This window comes from Pseudochaenichthys georgianus, chromosome 20 (assembly GCF_902827115.2).
Source record: "Pseudochaenichthys georgianus chromosome 20, fPseGeo1.2, whole genome shotgun sequence".
Taxonomy (NCBI): Eukaryota; Metazoa; Chordata; class Actinopteri; order Perciformes; family Channichthyidae; genus Pseudochaenichthys; species Pseudochaenichthys georgianus.
In genome coordinates this window covers 24,310,611-24,328,348 of record NC_047522.1, presented here as the reverse complement: position 1 = coordinate 24,328,348, position 17,738 = coordinate 24,310,611, and the positions used below count along the sequence as shown (strand labels likewise).

The 17,738-nt window shown below is 45.4% G+C and overlaps 1 protein-coding gene across 1 annotated transcript; it reads left to right on the top strand.

Moving 5' to 3' along the window:
- Window positions 1-4,237: 4,237 nt before the first annotated feature.
- Window positions 4,238-11,403, top strand: LOC117465904 (5-hydroxytryptamine receptor 5A-like). The gene is given in 5 exon segments (XM_034108997.2): window positions 4,238-4,297; window positions 4,299-4,494; window positions 4,497-4,552; window positions 4,554-4,946; window positions 11,067-11,403. Coding segments are annotated over 5 exon segments (1,038 nt in total). The 3' UTR covers window positions 11,400-11,403.
- The last annotated feature ends 6,335 nt before the right edge of the window (window positions 11,404-17,738 follow it).

Below are 17,738 nucleotides of genomic sequence, written 5' to 3'. Positions count from 1 at the left end.
GTGCCACGTCAACTCTGGAGCGCCTCTCTCTCTCAGCCCATTGAACTGGTTTCACAGAAAGTAATCAACATATTTGAGAAGATAGCTTAGACAGTTGGGAACACTGAGTCAATCTCAATCTTTATTTATTTATATAGCACATTTAAAACAACCGACCAAAGTGCTGTACAGGGCAGGCAGTAACTACAATAGTGAATAACCCAATGGGAGTACGATAATAAAACAATAATTAAAAACATAATAAAAAGCACAATAACTAGAAACATATAAAAAATAAATAAATAAAAGAACTCACTTGCGTCCGTCACTTATGGCCTCGAAGATGTCATACCTTGGAGTCCACAAACACCGAGAAGGAAGCGTCCCAGTGCGCCCACAACAACAGACCATCTGTGACCGAGGGCTGAAGCAGCCTGTCTCCTTAGAGGAGATAACAGACGTCAGGGTTGGTCCTGTACGTCCTATCTAGGAGTCTAGGACAATTACTTCCCTAACATATACTTTATTATATAAACATAAAAACAACTTTCATTCGTCTTTCCTTAAAGCAGTTTGTGGACCAATACAAAGTGTGTGATTAACAGACAAACAATAGCAGCTACCGACACCTGAAATAGAGAGGTGCCGTGATGACGTATTTGTGTAGGACGACCCTGAAAAATTAAAGACCACAATAATAAGAGTGGTAACGATTTTCTATTGTTATTATATATATATTGCCACTGTTTTTTAATACTGACACCTAACTTGCACTAAGGCGTGTCTGCTGCTATATATATTGCCACTGTTACATTGTTTTTGAAACTACTTACACTTTATTTTACATTGCACACTGTTTATTTAACTTCAATGTACATGCATACGACACACTGGAACAGCATGATGCCGTTATTGTTCTGTCTTGACTGTGCAATAAAACAAACAAACTGGCGAAGCTTTATTTATTGTGTCCCACCCCCAAATGTGCAGAATAGAAGAATGTGAGAGCAGACAGGTGTCGGTGGTTGAATTGATCAGAAACACAAGTCTTACACATACACACAAGTCATTGATCATGTCATTTGTTTTAGATAAATAAGGGAAACACACCAAACAAGGGTTGATGTCCTTTTCCAAGATCAGCCTGAGGGGGCGATATATACTAAATACATAAAGATAAAGTCCATAGTTATAATGGGGTATTTTATTTGTAAATTACCCTTATGAACTCCATCATGTCTGAGGTCGGAAAGTAAACAAACGCCTCATACAGCGGATGGGCTTTATACTCCCTCCCCCCCGTGTAGTTCTTCTTCTCTCGTTTTTTTGTTGTACTCGCCGTGAAGTGGTTTTGCGGCCTGCCAGTAAACCCAGAGAAGAAAAGACGAAGTGACGTCAGCGTAATCGTGCCTCAGGGAAAGTACTGCGGTGTGAATGCGATTGGCACTAGCCCCCTGGCGGATTTAGTGCCGTGGTACTTTAGTGGTACTTTAGTGCCGGCACTAAAGTACCGCAAGTCCTGCGGTGTGAAAGCGGCTATGTGTAGTGTCTCTACTTTAAAGAGTTCTCTCCTGCTGATGTTCAGGTGTTATGAGTATGTAGTGTCTCTACTTTAAGAGTCCTCTCCTACTGATGTTCAGGTGTATATCATGTGTAGTGTCTACTTTAAAGAGTTCTCTCCTGCTGATGTTCAGGTGTATATGTATGTAGTGTCTCTACTTTAAAGAGTCCTCTCCTACATGTTCAGGTGTATATCATGTTAGTGTCTCTACTTTAAAGAGTTCTCTCCTGCTGATGTTCAGGTGTATATGAGTATGTAGTGTCTCTACTTTAAAGAGTCCTCTCCTGCTGATGTTCAGGTGTATATCAGTATGTAGTGTCTCTACTTTAAAGAGTCCTCTCCTGCTGATATTCAGGTGTATATCAGTATGTAGTGTCTCTACTTTAAAGAGTCCTCTCCTGCTGATGTTCAGGTGTATATCAGTATGTAGTGTCTCTACTTTAAAGAGTCCTCTCCTGCTGATGTTCAGGTGTATATCAGTATGTAGTGTCTCTACTTTAAAGAGTCCTGCTGATGTTCAGGTGTATATCAGTATGTAGTGTCTCTACTTTAAAGAGTCCTGCTGATGTTCAGGTGTATATCAGTATGTAGTGTCTCTACTTTAAAGAGTCCTCTCCTGCTGATGTTCAGGTGTATATCAGTATGTAGTGTCTCTACTTTAAAGAGTCCTCTCCTGCTGATGTTCAGGTGTATATCAGTATGTAGTGTCTCTACTTTAAAGAGTCCTCTCCTGCTGATGTTCAGGTGTATATCAGGATGTAGTGTCTCTACTTTAAAGAGTCCTCTCCTGCTGATGTTCAGGTGTATATCAGTATGTAGTGTCTCTACTTTAAAGAGTCCTCTCCTGCTGATGTTCAGGTGTATATCAGTATGTAGTGTCTCTACTTTAAAGAGGTCTCTCCTGCTGATGTTCAGGTGTATATCAGTATGTAGTGTCTCTACTTTAAAGAGGTCTCTCCTGCTGATGTTCAGGTGTATATCAGGATGTAGTGTCTCTACTTTAAAGAGTCCTCTCCTCCTGCTGATGTTCAGGTGTATATCAGTATAGTGTCTCTACTTTAAATAGTCCTCTCCTGCTGATGTTCAGGTGTATATCAGGATGTAGTGTCTCTACTTTAAAGAGTCCTCTCCTGCTGATGTTCAGGTGTATATCAGCAGTGGGTTGATGAAGCTGAATATTTATGGTATTTTCCAGAGTACTTCGGAGCCTTTTTAGCGGCAGATGAAATTGCACTTGAGAGTTGTAGGTGGGTTGCTTGATGGCTGTTCGAAAACTCAAGAGCTTTCTACTATAGTGAGAAAATCACGTAAGTGCTCAGCTTGTAAACTACAAAGTGCATTTACACAGACGTTAAAACTATTAGCAGCGCTGCATCTTTAACCTTCAGCACATATCGTTTAATCTAATCACTGATGCAAAGGAGAACATTGAGAACTTCGCTAATCACTACATACCACTCGCGCTCCTATTGGCTCTGGTTTCAGACAGAGGGTGAAAAGAGGTGCACAGACCTCAGTCTTTGGTAGTTATGAATTAAATTAGTTAGTGATTGGATACCTTAATTTATTAATGACAAAAGTATCGTATATCAAAGTATAAACATACCATTTTTAGACTATTCCATGTTTGCCTTTAACTCATCTGTGTTTAAGAGTATATATTACAAAATTGGTAAAACGTATTGATGACTTTTTTCTTTATTGTATGCTTTGCCTCTCTGTGCATTTCGAATCCAAATTTGCTGACATCATTATTTCTCGAGATACATGCGATAAAGGCCGACTCAGTCCCCTTAAGAGAGGCCTACATTGCCACCATTTGGTTATCAATCAAAAATAATAAATTTGCAGTAAAATATTTGTATTCAACCGTCGTCTTCAGAAATAAACACATTACAGTAACACAGGGGATTGTGCTTTGTCTCAACCTTAGTTCCCCCTAAAACAGGGGTGTCAAACTCAATTTCATCGCGGGCCACATCAGCATTATGGTTGCACTCAAAGGGCCGGTTGTAACTTTAAGACTATATAAAATACATATATAAATATATCATATATATAAAATAATGTATTATATTACATCATTGCCTCTGCATTGGATTATCATCGGATAGGGTAATAACTTCATAATTAACTACGTCTGAAAGCAGAAGTCTAGGGCAAAAGATTGCAAGTCTTTTCAGTGCGTATGTCCCAAAATGATTTAAAAAGAAAAGCCAAATTCTGGAGAAAAAAGAAATAGAAGTGACATTTTGAAATAAAAATCTAATTCTGAGAAAAAGGAATTCTATGAAAAAATGCAAATTCTGAGAAAAAAGTCATATTTGAGATGCATTGTGGGACATGTAGTTTATGGGCAACGTGCTTCTGTAGCATGTAACCGTATAATAAACATATTATATTCTTTGCAAGCTCTTGTGGGGCCACATAAAATGAAGTCGCGGCGGCCGAATGTGGCCCCCCGGGCCTTGGTTTGACACCCCTGCCCTAAAACATTCACAATAAATCAAAAAATTTCCCCCATTCACGATATCTCTTATGAAAGGCAATATTCGATATCGGCTCCGCATACCTTCCTTCCTCAGTTCTGAAAATGCACCTCATATACCGTCTTTAAAACGCTTTCTCCCGCCTCTCTCCCCAGGATGCATCACCTCTCTGCTGCAGAAACTGCCTCGAGTCCTCTGAGCAGCCACCATGGCGTACCCCAACACCAGCTCACCGACAGCCAACTCCAGTGGACCTCTGGGGGGTTCCCGACCACGGGGGAAACATCTACCGGCCGTTCTCTGTCTTCAGCGTGCTCCCGCTCACGCTACTGGCCATGCTGGTGGTGGCCACGTTCGTGTGGAACCTGCTGGTGCTGGTGACCATCCCTGAGGGTGAGGACTTTCCACCGGTGCCGCACAACCTCGTAGCATCCATGGCTATCTCCGACGTCATGGTGGCCGCCCTATGATGCCGCTCAGCCTCGTCCATGAGCTCAACGGCCGGAAGTGGAAACTGGGACGAAGTTCTGTGTCAGGTGTGGATCTCCTTCGATGTTCTCTGCTGCACGGCCAGCATCTGGAACGTGACGGCCATCGCGCTGGACCGCTACTGGTCCATCACCCGGCACCTGGAGTACACTCTGAAGACTCGTAAAAAGATCTCCAACGTGATGATCGCGCTCACCTGGCTGCTGTCGTCCATCATCTCCCTGTCGCCTCTGTTCGGCTGGGGGGAGACCTACACGGAGGGGATGAAGTGCCAGGTGAGCCAGGAGCCGTCCTACACCATCTTCTCCACCTTCGGAGCCTTCTACCTGCCGCTCTGCGTGGTGCTGTTTGTCTACTGGAAGATCTACAAGGCCGCCAAGTTTCGCATCGGCACCCGCAAGACCAACACCATCACTCCCATGGCTGAGGTGATTATACCCATGACATGACATCAATTAGTATACCGGACATAAAAGAAATGTTTCGGTTTTGATTTCATTTTATCGGTTGTGAAAGCAAATCAGAGCTGAATATCTCTGCCTAAGGCTGTGGGCACACCGATGTCATAGTTCGTAATATTTGTTCAGAAATGGCTGTTTTTTAAAAGTATGTGTATATTCATCCAAACTCCAGCCAGAAAACACGCATTTTAAACCTTTCTTGCACCGAAGCATTACGGCCCGTCCACACTACGGCTTCGACAGCTTCAAAACGGTTTCCAACGCGTCTGCCCATTCAAAGTTTGAATGGGGTGACGTCAATTTTTGCCGAACTGCATTGTGGGAAGCACACACGCTTTCCTGGCGTTCCAGGCTGCAAAAGTTGAGCAATGTTCAACTTCTGAAGCTTTCGGTGGAAGCGTCAGCCAATCAATCATACGCCAGTACAAGCTCTCGCCAATCAAACCGCTGCTTGTGTGTCAGGGGCGGGAGATTCATGTGATTGGTTGTTGGTCGAGCTTCAGACACGCCCAGCTCCAAGCTTTGTTTGAAGCTGTCGTGTGGACGGGCCGTACATTCCTGGTTGTCTAGGTATTAGGTAATACATGTAGATATCACTGCTGTAGAACAAACAGTACGTGAGAAAGTTGGTAGAAAGCTCCGCAGTTCATTTGAGTTGAGACTTTTTGCGCCGCAGCTTCAAAAACAAAGTAAGTATAAAGTTGATCAAGTCATGACTTTGAAGACCTGACAACCTTATATCTGAAACTGCCGTGCAGATGGTTTGACACGGTGGCAGAGTAGATAAACCAGCAAGGACAACAGCAGTGAGTGTGCAGGAGGTGCCACAGCGGGAGAGAGCGAGGAGACAGCCAGCCGGAGAGAGACCTCGATGCAGGAGACACGGCCCACCAGGGGGGCTGAACGCGTTTGCCCGAGCGAAGAGGAGAAGCACAATGCGCCTGGCAAGTGCCCAGCATGAGATAGTGAGAGTGGAGAATGTGGGGAAAAGGCCGTCGGGGGAGAAACTGTTTCTCTGAGTCAGTGAAAGAAGTCCCTCCGAATAAAAAAGCTCTGACCTGGGAGCAGTGAGTAAGCGATGTGGAGCATGGGACAGAATAAGAGCCCTGCAGCCTTACCACACGAGGCTGCAGCTTTGTAGTTTTCAGCCAGGACACACTGCGAATACATAGAAGACACCAAGTGTGCTGAAAACAGGGCTTTAAATATCGGCTGCTTTTGAACGCACCATCCACTTCTGCCCGGAAAGCAAGAGAGCCACTACAATACAGTACGGAGGCCATCAGATGATTACTCGAGCCTTCTCACAGACATTGGACATGCCTTACACACCCCTCACTAACATACAATTAGCATTGATGTGACACAGAGCGTCCCTGAGGACTCCGAAAGAGCTGCTCGTGGCGAAGATGAGAACCATACTTCAACATAATCCAGCCCCTAAGTGGTTCGACGAAGCCCTGATCAGAGATGTAAAGACGTAGAGAGGACCAGCATCCATTATGCAGGAGGGATGGGAATGCAGAGAATATAAAACAGAGACCCAGGAGGAGGTGAAACCCAACACCAAGTGTGCATGAAGTGAACGGGAACTAAGACTGTCCATACTATAGCTTCACACTTCAAGTATTCGCCCACACTACAGTCGAGCTGACAGAGGACACATACTGGAGGAAGAGATGTCACGGTTTGGGTGATACTATCAGACTGGAATACACACCGTGCAAAGCGAGTTGTTTGGAAGGACTGTTACGATGTGTTGGCCGACAGTCTGTTTCCCATGCAGAACATGTCTCCTTCTCCTCCGGCTGATGCCGCTGACCCACGAGTTACCGGGCAATTATTCATCATGATGAGCTATTCAGCCGCAATCAGGGAAACACAAGCATCGGACGCATGAGCGTACGGGCGAAATATCCTGCTCGGCACCGGCAGCTTGTTCACGTGCGTCGGCAGAAGGTCGAGGGCTATAAATAGCTCCTTTCTGGCTTTGGCGGTTCTCCAATCAGCCGACACGGAATTTCCCCCCGTGGAAATCGAATCAGCGCCCACTTTTCACCCGGGGGGGGAATACACCATTCCTAAAGCAAACAGCTTCCCTTACTAAAGACTTCACACATAGACAGAAGATGGAAATATTTAACATGTAATGCATGTACTTTGAAACCCCCCCCCAAGATATTCGTTATTTACGCAGGTGCAACATCAATTTGCTCGAAATGCTTTAGTTAACCAACTCTGTGTCGAGTTTCATTAAACAGGCAATCACTCCCGTAGCCGGCAATTAAGTGGAATACATTTTATTAGTTTCCCGCAGACAAACACGCAACGTACGGCTCGCATTATACGTGTCTCATTACCCAGCCGAATGTTGTTCTCATCATTTCCCAGCGAACATCGAGGAGTCAGAGCACCGAGAGAGGTGAGAGATAATAGACCGAATGCACCGCTCCATCAACAACACCCACTGAGAGACATTAAGACGTAGAGACAGCAGAGACATTACAAGTATAGTTTCAGAAAGAAGTGTTACGCTAGCTGAAAACATTTCCATCAGCAGAAACACGCCGCAGCTTCAGGAAGGACGCAGATATAAAACACAAAGGCTCCTCGTGAGGAAGCATCTCCAGCAGCTCGACAGCACGCGCAGCGTTTAGAGGACACTCAGCAGCTTGAGGAGACATGGCAGCGTCTGCTGAAAGCTGCAGAAACACAACGGAGACCAGGGGGACACTAAAGAGTGACGCACACATCTGAAGACCAGGGGACACTAAAGAGTGACGTACATATCTGGAGACCAGGGGACACTAAAGAGTGACGCACACATCTGAAGACCAGGGGACACTAAAGAGTGACGTACATATCTGGAGACCAGGGGACACTAAAGAGTGACGCACATATCTGGAGACCAGGGGACACTAAAGAGTGACGTACATAGCTGGAGACCAGGGGACACTAAAGAGTGATGTACATAGCTGGAGACCAGGGGACACTAAAGAGTGATGTACATAGCTGGAGACCAGGGGACACTAAAGAGTGACGTACATATCTGGAGACCAGGGGACACTAAAGAGTGACGCACATATCTGGAGACCAGGGGACACTAAAGAGTGACGTACATAGCTGGAGACCAGGGGACACTAAAGAGTGATGTACATAGCTGGAGACCAGGGGACACTAAAGAGTGACGTACATATCTGGAGACCAGGGGACACTAAAGAGTGACGCACATATCTGGAGACCAGGGGACACTAAAGAGTGACGCACACATTTTGGAGACCAGGGGACACTAAAGAGTGACGCACACAGCTGGGAGACCAGGGGACACTAAAGAGTGACGCACACAGCTGGGAGACCAGGGACACACTAAAGAGTGATGCACACAGCTGGAGACCAGGGGACACTAAAGAGTGACGCACACAGCTGGGAGACCAGGGGACACTAAAGAGTGACGCACACAGCTCGGAGACCAGGGGACACTAAAGAGTGACGCACACAGCTGGGAGATCAGGGGACACTAAAGAGTGACGCACACAGCTGGGAGACCAGGGGACACTAAAGAGTGACGCACACATTTTGGAGACCAGGGGACTCTAAAGAGTGACGCACACAGCTCGGAGACCAGGGGACACTAAAGAGTGACGCACACAGCTCGGAGACCAGGGGACACTAAAGAGTGACGCACACAGCTGGGAGATCAGGGGACACTAAAGAGTGACGCACACAGCTGGGAGATCAGGGGACACTAAAGAGTGACGCACACAGCTGGGAGACCAGGGGACACTAAAGAGTGACGCACACAGCTGGGAGACCAGGGGACACTAAAGAGTGACGCACACAGCTGGGAGACCAGGGGACACTAAAGAGTGACGCACACAGCTGGGAGACCAGGGGACACTAAAGAGTGACGCACACAGCTGGGAGACCAGGGGACACTAAAGAGTGACACACACAGCTGGGAGACCAAGGGACACTAAAGAGTGATGCACACATCTGGGAGACCAGGGGACACTAAAGAGTGACACACACAGCTGGGAGACCAGGGGACACTAAAGAGTGACGCACACAGCTGGGAGACCAGGGGACACTAAAGAGTGACACACACAGCTGGGAGACCAGGGGACACTAAAGAGTGATGCACACATCTGGGAGACCAGGGGACACTAAAGAGTGACACACACAGCTGGGAGACCAGGGGACACTAAAGAGTGACGCACACAGCTGGGAGACCAGGGGACACTAAAGAGTGACACACACAGCTGGAGACCAGGGGACACTAAAGAGTGATGCACACATCTGGGAGACCAGGGGACACTAAAGAGTGACACACACAGCTGGGAGACCAAGGGACACTAAAGAGTGACGCACACAGCTGGGAGACCAGGGGACACTAAAGAGTGACGCACACAGCTGGGAGACCAAGGGACACTAGAGAGTGACGCACACAGCTGGGAGACCAGGGGACACTAAAGAGTGACGCACACAGCTGGGAGACCAGGGACACTAAAGAGTGACGCACACAGCTGGGAGACCAGGGGACACTAAAGAGTGACGCACACAGCTAGTAGACCAGGGGACACTAAAGAGTGACGCACACAGCTGGGAGACCAGGGACACACTAAAGAGTGACGCACACAGCTGGGAGACCAGGGGACACTAAAGAGTGACGCACACAGCTGGGAGACCAGGGGACACTAAAGAGTGACGCACACAGCTGGGAGGCCAGGGGACACTAAAGAGTGACACACACAGCTGGGAGACCAAGGGACACTAAAGAGTGACACACACAGCTGGAGACCAGGGGACACTAAAGAGTGACACACACAGCTGGAGACCAGGGGACACTAAAGAATGACGCACACACAGCTGGGAGACCAGGGGACACTAAAGAGTGACGCACACAGCTGGGAGACCAGGGGACACTAAAGAGTGACACACACAGCTGGAGACCAGGGGACACTAAAGAGTGACGCACACAGCTGGGAGACCAGGGGACACTAAAGAGTGACACACACAGCTGGAGACCAGGGGACACTAAAGAGTGACGCACACAGCTGGGAGACCAGGGGACACTAAAGAGTGACACACACAGCTGGAGACCAGGGGACACTAAAGAATGACGCACACACAGCTGGGAGACCAGGGGACACTAAAGAGTGACGCACACATCTGGGAGATCAGGGGACACTAAAGAGTGATGCACACATCTGGGAGACCAGGGGACACTAAAGAGTGACGCACACACGATGCCGTCGCTCCAACAGAATGCGACCAGGTGGCGTTTGTGTATTTCTGTATTTCGTGACGTGTCCATTTCAAAGGAAGATCTTCAGTTTAGCTGCTGCACCACCTGGAGTGTCTTAAACAATCCAGTGTCCATCCCAGCAGCGCTACGCTTCACCGCTGCTGTAAATGGACCTGTGCTCTTTACTTCCGACACATTGAGCCGGATGCTTCGTCTTTATAAAAAGCCGAACGACCTGGGACACTTCACCCGATAAGAAGAAATAGAGTCCGCCTTGAGTTGAGCTCGGCGACAAATGAGTGAGAAGATTAACATCGACATTTCCTTTCTGTCCTCCTCCTCGCGGGCGAGCGGTGGCTTTGGGAAAAGGCACGAAATGGGCTGCTGGAAAACGCAGATTAAGACACAGCTCCGTGTGTGTGTGTGTGTGTGTGTGTGTGTGTGTGTGTGTGTGTGTGTGTGTGTGTGTGTGTGTGTGTGTGTGTGTGTGTGAGAGAGAAGAGTTTCAGGGTATAAAAAGGTGGGATATTAAGAAAAATAAATCTGGATATTTGAGGGATTTTTTGGGAGAATTAAAAGGTATGTTTTTGAATAATTTGAGTAAAGAAATCGAATATATCATGATAGAAAAAGTTGGAATATACTGAGAAAATGTATGTCATACAACAAATTGTGTGTGTGTGTGTGTGTGTGTGTGTGTGTGTGTGTGTGTGTGTGTGTGTGTGTGTGTGTGTGTGTGTGTGTGTTTGGAGCAGCCTATATTGTGAAAGACATTGCTTTTTCTCAGTCTGACGCTTTAACTCAAAGTGTCCGAGTGCTGAACCGTCTGATCCCTCCCCCAGGTGAAGGATGAAGGCCAGCCGCCTCAGATGGTGTTCACCGTGCGCCACGCCACCGTGACCTTCCAGACGGACGGCGACACGTGGCGCGAGCAGAAGGAGAAAAAGGCGGCGCTGATGGTGGGCATTTTGATCGGCGTCTTTGTACTTTGCTGGATCCCCTTCTTCATCACGGAGCTCATCGTGCCGCTGTGCTCCTGCGACATCCCGCCCGTCTGGAAGAGCATCTTCCTGTGGCTGGGGTACTCCAACTCCTTCTTCAACCCGCTCATATACACCGCCTTCAATAAGAACTACAACAACGCCCTGAGGAACCTGTTCTCTCGGCAGCGCTGAGCCTCTCCGCTCAGACTCCATCACCAGCATCCTCTTCGTCACTCGACCTCCTTCAGATGGACGATTACCCCGAGACTATCTATGAAAAACAATGTCTGTGTGTTGGTTTTATTTGTTGTGCTGAGGTAACCTCACAGCTGGACTGAGACGGGTGTCTGAGCGACTTTACCCGCAAAGAAAGGAATAAAAGTGGATCTTTAAAACGAGGATACAAGCACTCGCTGTTCATCTCTCAAAAAGACAGTTTCGCCACTTTTGAGTTTCAGCCTCTGGGTCGGTTCTTCACTGAAAAGAGAGAATAGTTGAACCAACTTAATTGAATTACTTCAATTGGTAACACACAATTTAATTAAGTTTTCTCAAATAAGGTTTTTTAAGTTATATTAACTCAAATTATTCAAGTCAGATGTAATTAAAAATGTGTTTTCTTTCAAATCAACAGTTCGCATTAATCCAGTTATTTGCTTTACCCAAAAGTAAGATACTGCTCATTAACAACCTAAAACTACAGTTTCACAACAAGTATTTATTTTAAGCAACCTCGGTATTAAATGTTAGTTTACTAAATATAATTTAAATACTTTATTCACAATTAAAATGTTAAGTTGGCTGAAAGACAAATCATGGACTCAAATATAATGTATGTACACTGTAAGGGAAGCTTCTGTGCAGCGATGCAGTGCAGTCACCGACCCAGGAAGGAGACACGGCGGAGCAGGAGCTTCGATGTCAAACGCTGGAGGTTTATTTGGAGTTTCGGCCGGAGGATTCCCATCACAAGTCACACAGCCGCGGTCTGACCGCACGGGAGAGTGCCACGTCAACTCTGGAGCGCCTCTCTCTCTCAGCCCATTGAACTGGTTTCACAGAAAGTAATCAACATATTTAGATAAGATAGCTTAGACAGTTGGGAACACTGAGTCAATCTCAATCTTTATTTATTTATATAGCACATTTAAAACAACCGACCAAAGTGCTGTACAGGGCAGGCAGTAACTACAATAGTGAATAACCCAATGGGAGTACGATAATAAAAACATAATAAAAAGCACAATAACTAGAAACATATAAAAAATAAATAAATAAAAGAACTCACTTGCGTCCGTCACTTATGGCCTCGAAGATGTCATACCTTGGAGTCCACAAACACCGAGAAGGAAGCGTCCCAGTGCGCCCACAACAACAGACCATCTGTGACCGAGGGCTGAAGCAGCCTGTCTCCTTAGAGGAGATAACAGACGTCAGGGTTGGTCCTGTACGTCCTATCTAGGAGTCTAGGACAATTACTTCCCTAACATATACTTTATTATATAAACATAAAAACAACTTTCATTCGTCTTTCCTTAAAGCAGTTTGTGGACCAATACAAAGTGTGTGATTAACAGACAAACAATAGCAGCTACCGACACCTGAAATAGAGAGGTGCCGTGATGACGTATTTGTGTAGGACGACCCTGAAGTAAGCCGCTGGTTCCCTCGACAAAAAAGCAACGGGATTTCTCCACAGGATTTCTGAATATTGTAAAAAACATTATCTGTAGAAAACGAACCTGGTCGATAAATGCACGTTATGTTCAGCCCGCTAATCTCCACTGAACAAAACGTGCATTCATCAAACAGGTCCACAGATCTTATTTCTTTTATCTTTTATAGTTCTTGTGATTTTGGCTACGGGAAGTCAAATGTACTATTCACTGCTTTCTGTGCTTCCGATGCCGGAATTTAGTTGTCTATGTGGTCAAAGATGTATGATTCGACACCATGATCATTTATTTAGGGCAAGTGAAAGCTTTTATGGCAACAAATCATGATCACGCCATCCTTGGTGGCATTCTTGGAGTTCATAGTGGAGAGCAGGCTTTTTCAAAACCTCAAAAGAGTTTCGGTGCCAATGCCAGGACCCACTTTCCCTATTTCAATTATCAGCAGAGCTACATTGCGCCGCAGGCTTATTGGAGAGGACCGTTTCATCATCACATGTGAAGCTGCTGACAATCGTTTCAAAGTAAAGCTGGGAGAAATATTTGTACAAAAAGATCCTCATAAATAAAAGAAACAAGAACAGACCGTGGAGTCTTTTCCAAACCAAACGCTCCTCAGTGTCGATGACATTTAAAAATGTTTGCGTACAGCAAAGAGGGATTTGATCTGAAACGCTCCATATAGGTACACACGGAAGTTATTCACACACACGCACACACACACACACACACACACACACACACACACACACACACACACACACATAAAGGTATCTCCTCAGATGCTGTACACACACACACACACACACACACAAAGCTATCTCCTCAGATGCTGTACACGCACACGCACGCACACGCACACACACACACACACACACACACACACACACACACACACACACACACACACAAAGGTATCTCCTCAGATGCTGCACACACACACACAACACACACACACACACACACACACACACACACACACACACACACACACACACACACACACACACACACACACACACACACACACACACACACACACACACACACACACACACACACACACACACACACACATAAAGGTATCTCCTCAGATGCTGTACACACACACACACACACACACACACACACACACACACACACAGCTATCTCCTCAGATGCTGTACACGCACACGCACGCACACGCACACACACACACACACACACACACACACACACACACACACACACAAAGGTATCTCCTCAGATGCTGCACACACACACACACACACACACACACACACACACACACACACACACACACACACACACACACACACACACAAAGGTATCTCCTCAGATGCTGTACACACACACACACACACTTCTAGATAAAGGTATCTCCTCAGATGCTGCGCACACACGCACACACACACACGCGCACACACACACACACACACACACACACACACGCACACACACACACACTTCTAGATAAAGGTATCTCCTCTGATGCTGAACACACACACACATACACACACTTCTAGATAAAGGTATCTCCTCAGATGCTGCGCACACACGCACACACACACACACACACACACACACACACACACACACACACACACACACACACACACACACACACACACACACACACTCATGCCTTTTGTAAAGCAGGAAAATAGCAAGTTATTATTGCCATCATCTTTGAATAGCTGTGAGAAACTGCAGAAATAATCCCATACCACGCAGCCAGCAATTAAATACAAACGTAGAAAATGGCTTTCTTTTTTAGAGGGAGGAGATGCATGTTTTAAAGTATGATATATGTTATCGTAGGGGCGTAAGAGAAGCTAATGTTAAAGGAAACTATGATCCGTTATGGGCTCAGCACAGAAATCCCGTGGTTTATATCACTCCACAATTGCCAAAAGAAACTCAACACTGTAGAATCAAATCCTTATTGTGGTGTGTAATATAGTGGAGGAATCAAGCATGGCATATTGATCCTCAGCCAATAGCTGTGCTGTATGTGAGTGAGCAACATTAAGGTACCACCAATCTGATGATATGTATATTCCATAAGTGCATTTAACGTCACGGTCCAGTGAAAACCACGTATCTCCAGATTTGCTCATTTTGAATTATTGTAGAATTAAAAGTTAAAGAAGGATTCAGAAGCTTCTCTTAATTCAACGTTCAGGCTTACTTTAACATGCTAACATGCGCTAAATGAGAATTAGCATGTTAGTGTGCTATCATTTGCTAATTAGCTCTAAACCGAGGGTGCGTCTAATGCAGATATTTGATCATAAACAATGAATGAAAGCTTTGACTTGATGACAATGCTAATTTATTAATGTTTAGTAGGTTTAATGTTAACCATCTTAATTAGCCATGTTAGCATGCTATATCTTGCTAATTAGCTTTAAACAGAGTTCAGCTGATGCAGGTCGTAGAAAGCATATGAAAACTTTGACTTGATGACGGCGCTAGATGAGAAATTAGGGGATTACCAACGTTTGCACAAAAACCGGACTAGGACATGAATGTGTAGCTGCTCCTTTCGCGATATTTCCCAGAAAAAAAACAAAGTTGCAAAGGTAAAGTCAGTGGGATCACCAAAAACCATTACATCCACTGGACTCCATGGATATTATTTAAGCAATAGCTCGCGACAGGCCGTGGTATATGCTCATTATATCACAGCTAAGGGGCGTGGTTCGGCCCGACGCGAAGCTTTTCAGCCCAACAGTTAAATCGACCGGACTTCTTTCTGCAGATGTGAGCGTCCTTAACAACGGTCAATAAGTCCTTGCTGCACATTAAGTCCTTGCTGCACATTAAGTCCTTGCTGCACATTAAGTCCTTGCTGCACAGTATCCCTTACATGTTTCCATTGTAAGCTTTGTTAGTTAGTTAGTTTCGTAACGGACGTAATGTAACAGTTGTAACGGTTGTAGCTTTTCTCAGACGCGGAGGGATACTGATTTGTTGTGAAAAGTAATTCTACCCGCTCATTATATCACGGCTAAGAACCAATCAGATTGCTTGATTTGACTTGTCCGTTTTATAAAGCAGTTTAGACGACAGTGATAAACTGATGAACTGATATTGCCACACACAAAAAAGTATTACATACATACATCGTTTTCACTTGACTGAAACAATATTAAAGACTACAGTAAAATACCCTTTTGTAAATGTTTTGTACCCTACACAACATGTCCTCTCTACCTGACCCTTTTACCTTGATTTGTACTTTTAAATTATATTATAATAAAACCATACAGACCTCATATAATAGCTATAAGAGTAGATTATAACTTCAGAGTTCTTTAGAAATAGACGATTAATTTAAAGACTAATTGCAGTGGTTTGAATCTAAAACATGTGGTTGTAAATATTGAAATGCATGGAGTGGCAGAATCAGGAATAATTCTACATGTTAAAATGAGTTCTGGTGAAGCAGATTAGCTCTTCTTTCATGTATAAATTGCATGATAGCTGCCGGTTGACTTCTTCAGGATTCATACGACTTCTCACTGCTCTCACATCGCCCGAGACGGATCGATTATTTCCCCTCTGCCCCTCGTAGGTCTCGTTCTGTGTGGTGACCCAGCTCAGGAAAAGTGTTTCTGAAATGTGTCGTTCACCATCCTTTTGTTGTGACTGTCATGTTCAAAAGAAATGTGGATTATTACCTCCCTCACAGGACCTTTTTGGATACTTGTGTTCATATCTGAAAAAACCAGACATAAGTGTAATGGAGTTTTTTTGTGTGTAATTGTGTCAGTGTTTTCTTTCTACAGATGCCTTGGATGGCACAAGTGACAATAAATAAGTCCTTAAACACGTCATTGAGCTTTGGTGCTTTGAGGGAAAGCTTTTGGAAGTCTCTCACACACACACACACACACACACACACACACACACACACACACACACGCACGCACACACACACACACACACACACACACACACACACACACACACACACACACACACACACACACACTACTAAAAAAAAACAAGTAATCTAGTCCATCATCAGTGCAGACTGGGCTCTGGTTTCAGACAGAGGGTGATAAGAGGTCCTGTACAGGCAGTATGAGAAACATAACGAGCTTTTTGAACATTAAAGCGTGGAGACATGTCCGGCAGTGGCTATAGGGGCTTGGACTGGGAGCCGTAGGGTCGCCGGTTCAAGTCCCCGACCAGACCTAAATATGGAGTGTGGACTGCTACTTTCTACCAGTTCACCTCCTGGTCCCTGCCGTGGTGCCCTTGAGCAAGGCACCGACACCTTGCAATTTGCATGCATTTTATTTTAGTAAACACTGAAAACGGGTCCCACAGACCCAAGCAGCACACAAAGGTTAAAGGTAAGCATATAATAATGTCAAAAAAACAAAAAAAGAGGAGTAAAAGTAGACCCCGACTTGTTTTATTTTTTGAAAGTAGCTCTCATCCTAAAAAAGGTTGGAGACCCCGTCATAGAACGATACATTTGACAATTTTAAGCTTGGCCTACCATTTCATTGGAGCGATGAGGAACAGGTGGGTTGAATGCAGAGGCCACATGTCACCTGTGTGCTGTGTGCTCTGCATGTGTGACCATTAACGAGGGGTTCATCCCTCCCATTCTATTCTAAGAGACGCAAAATAGATACCCTCTTTAAAACTCTCCCCATCAGACCAGAACCCTCGAGAGCACCTGAACGTAAAAAAGCTCCATTCAAAGGGGACAAAAACAACACAAGCTAAGTGTGTTGACTTCTCTGCTATCGCTCTTTGAGGGCAGACTCCCCGCGGGGCATTTCAAATGTGGCTGAAACTCAACAAAAACCCACCGAACCAATATTGCCTTGTCTAA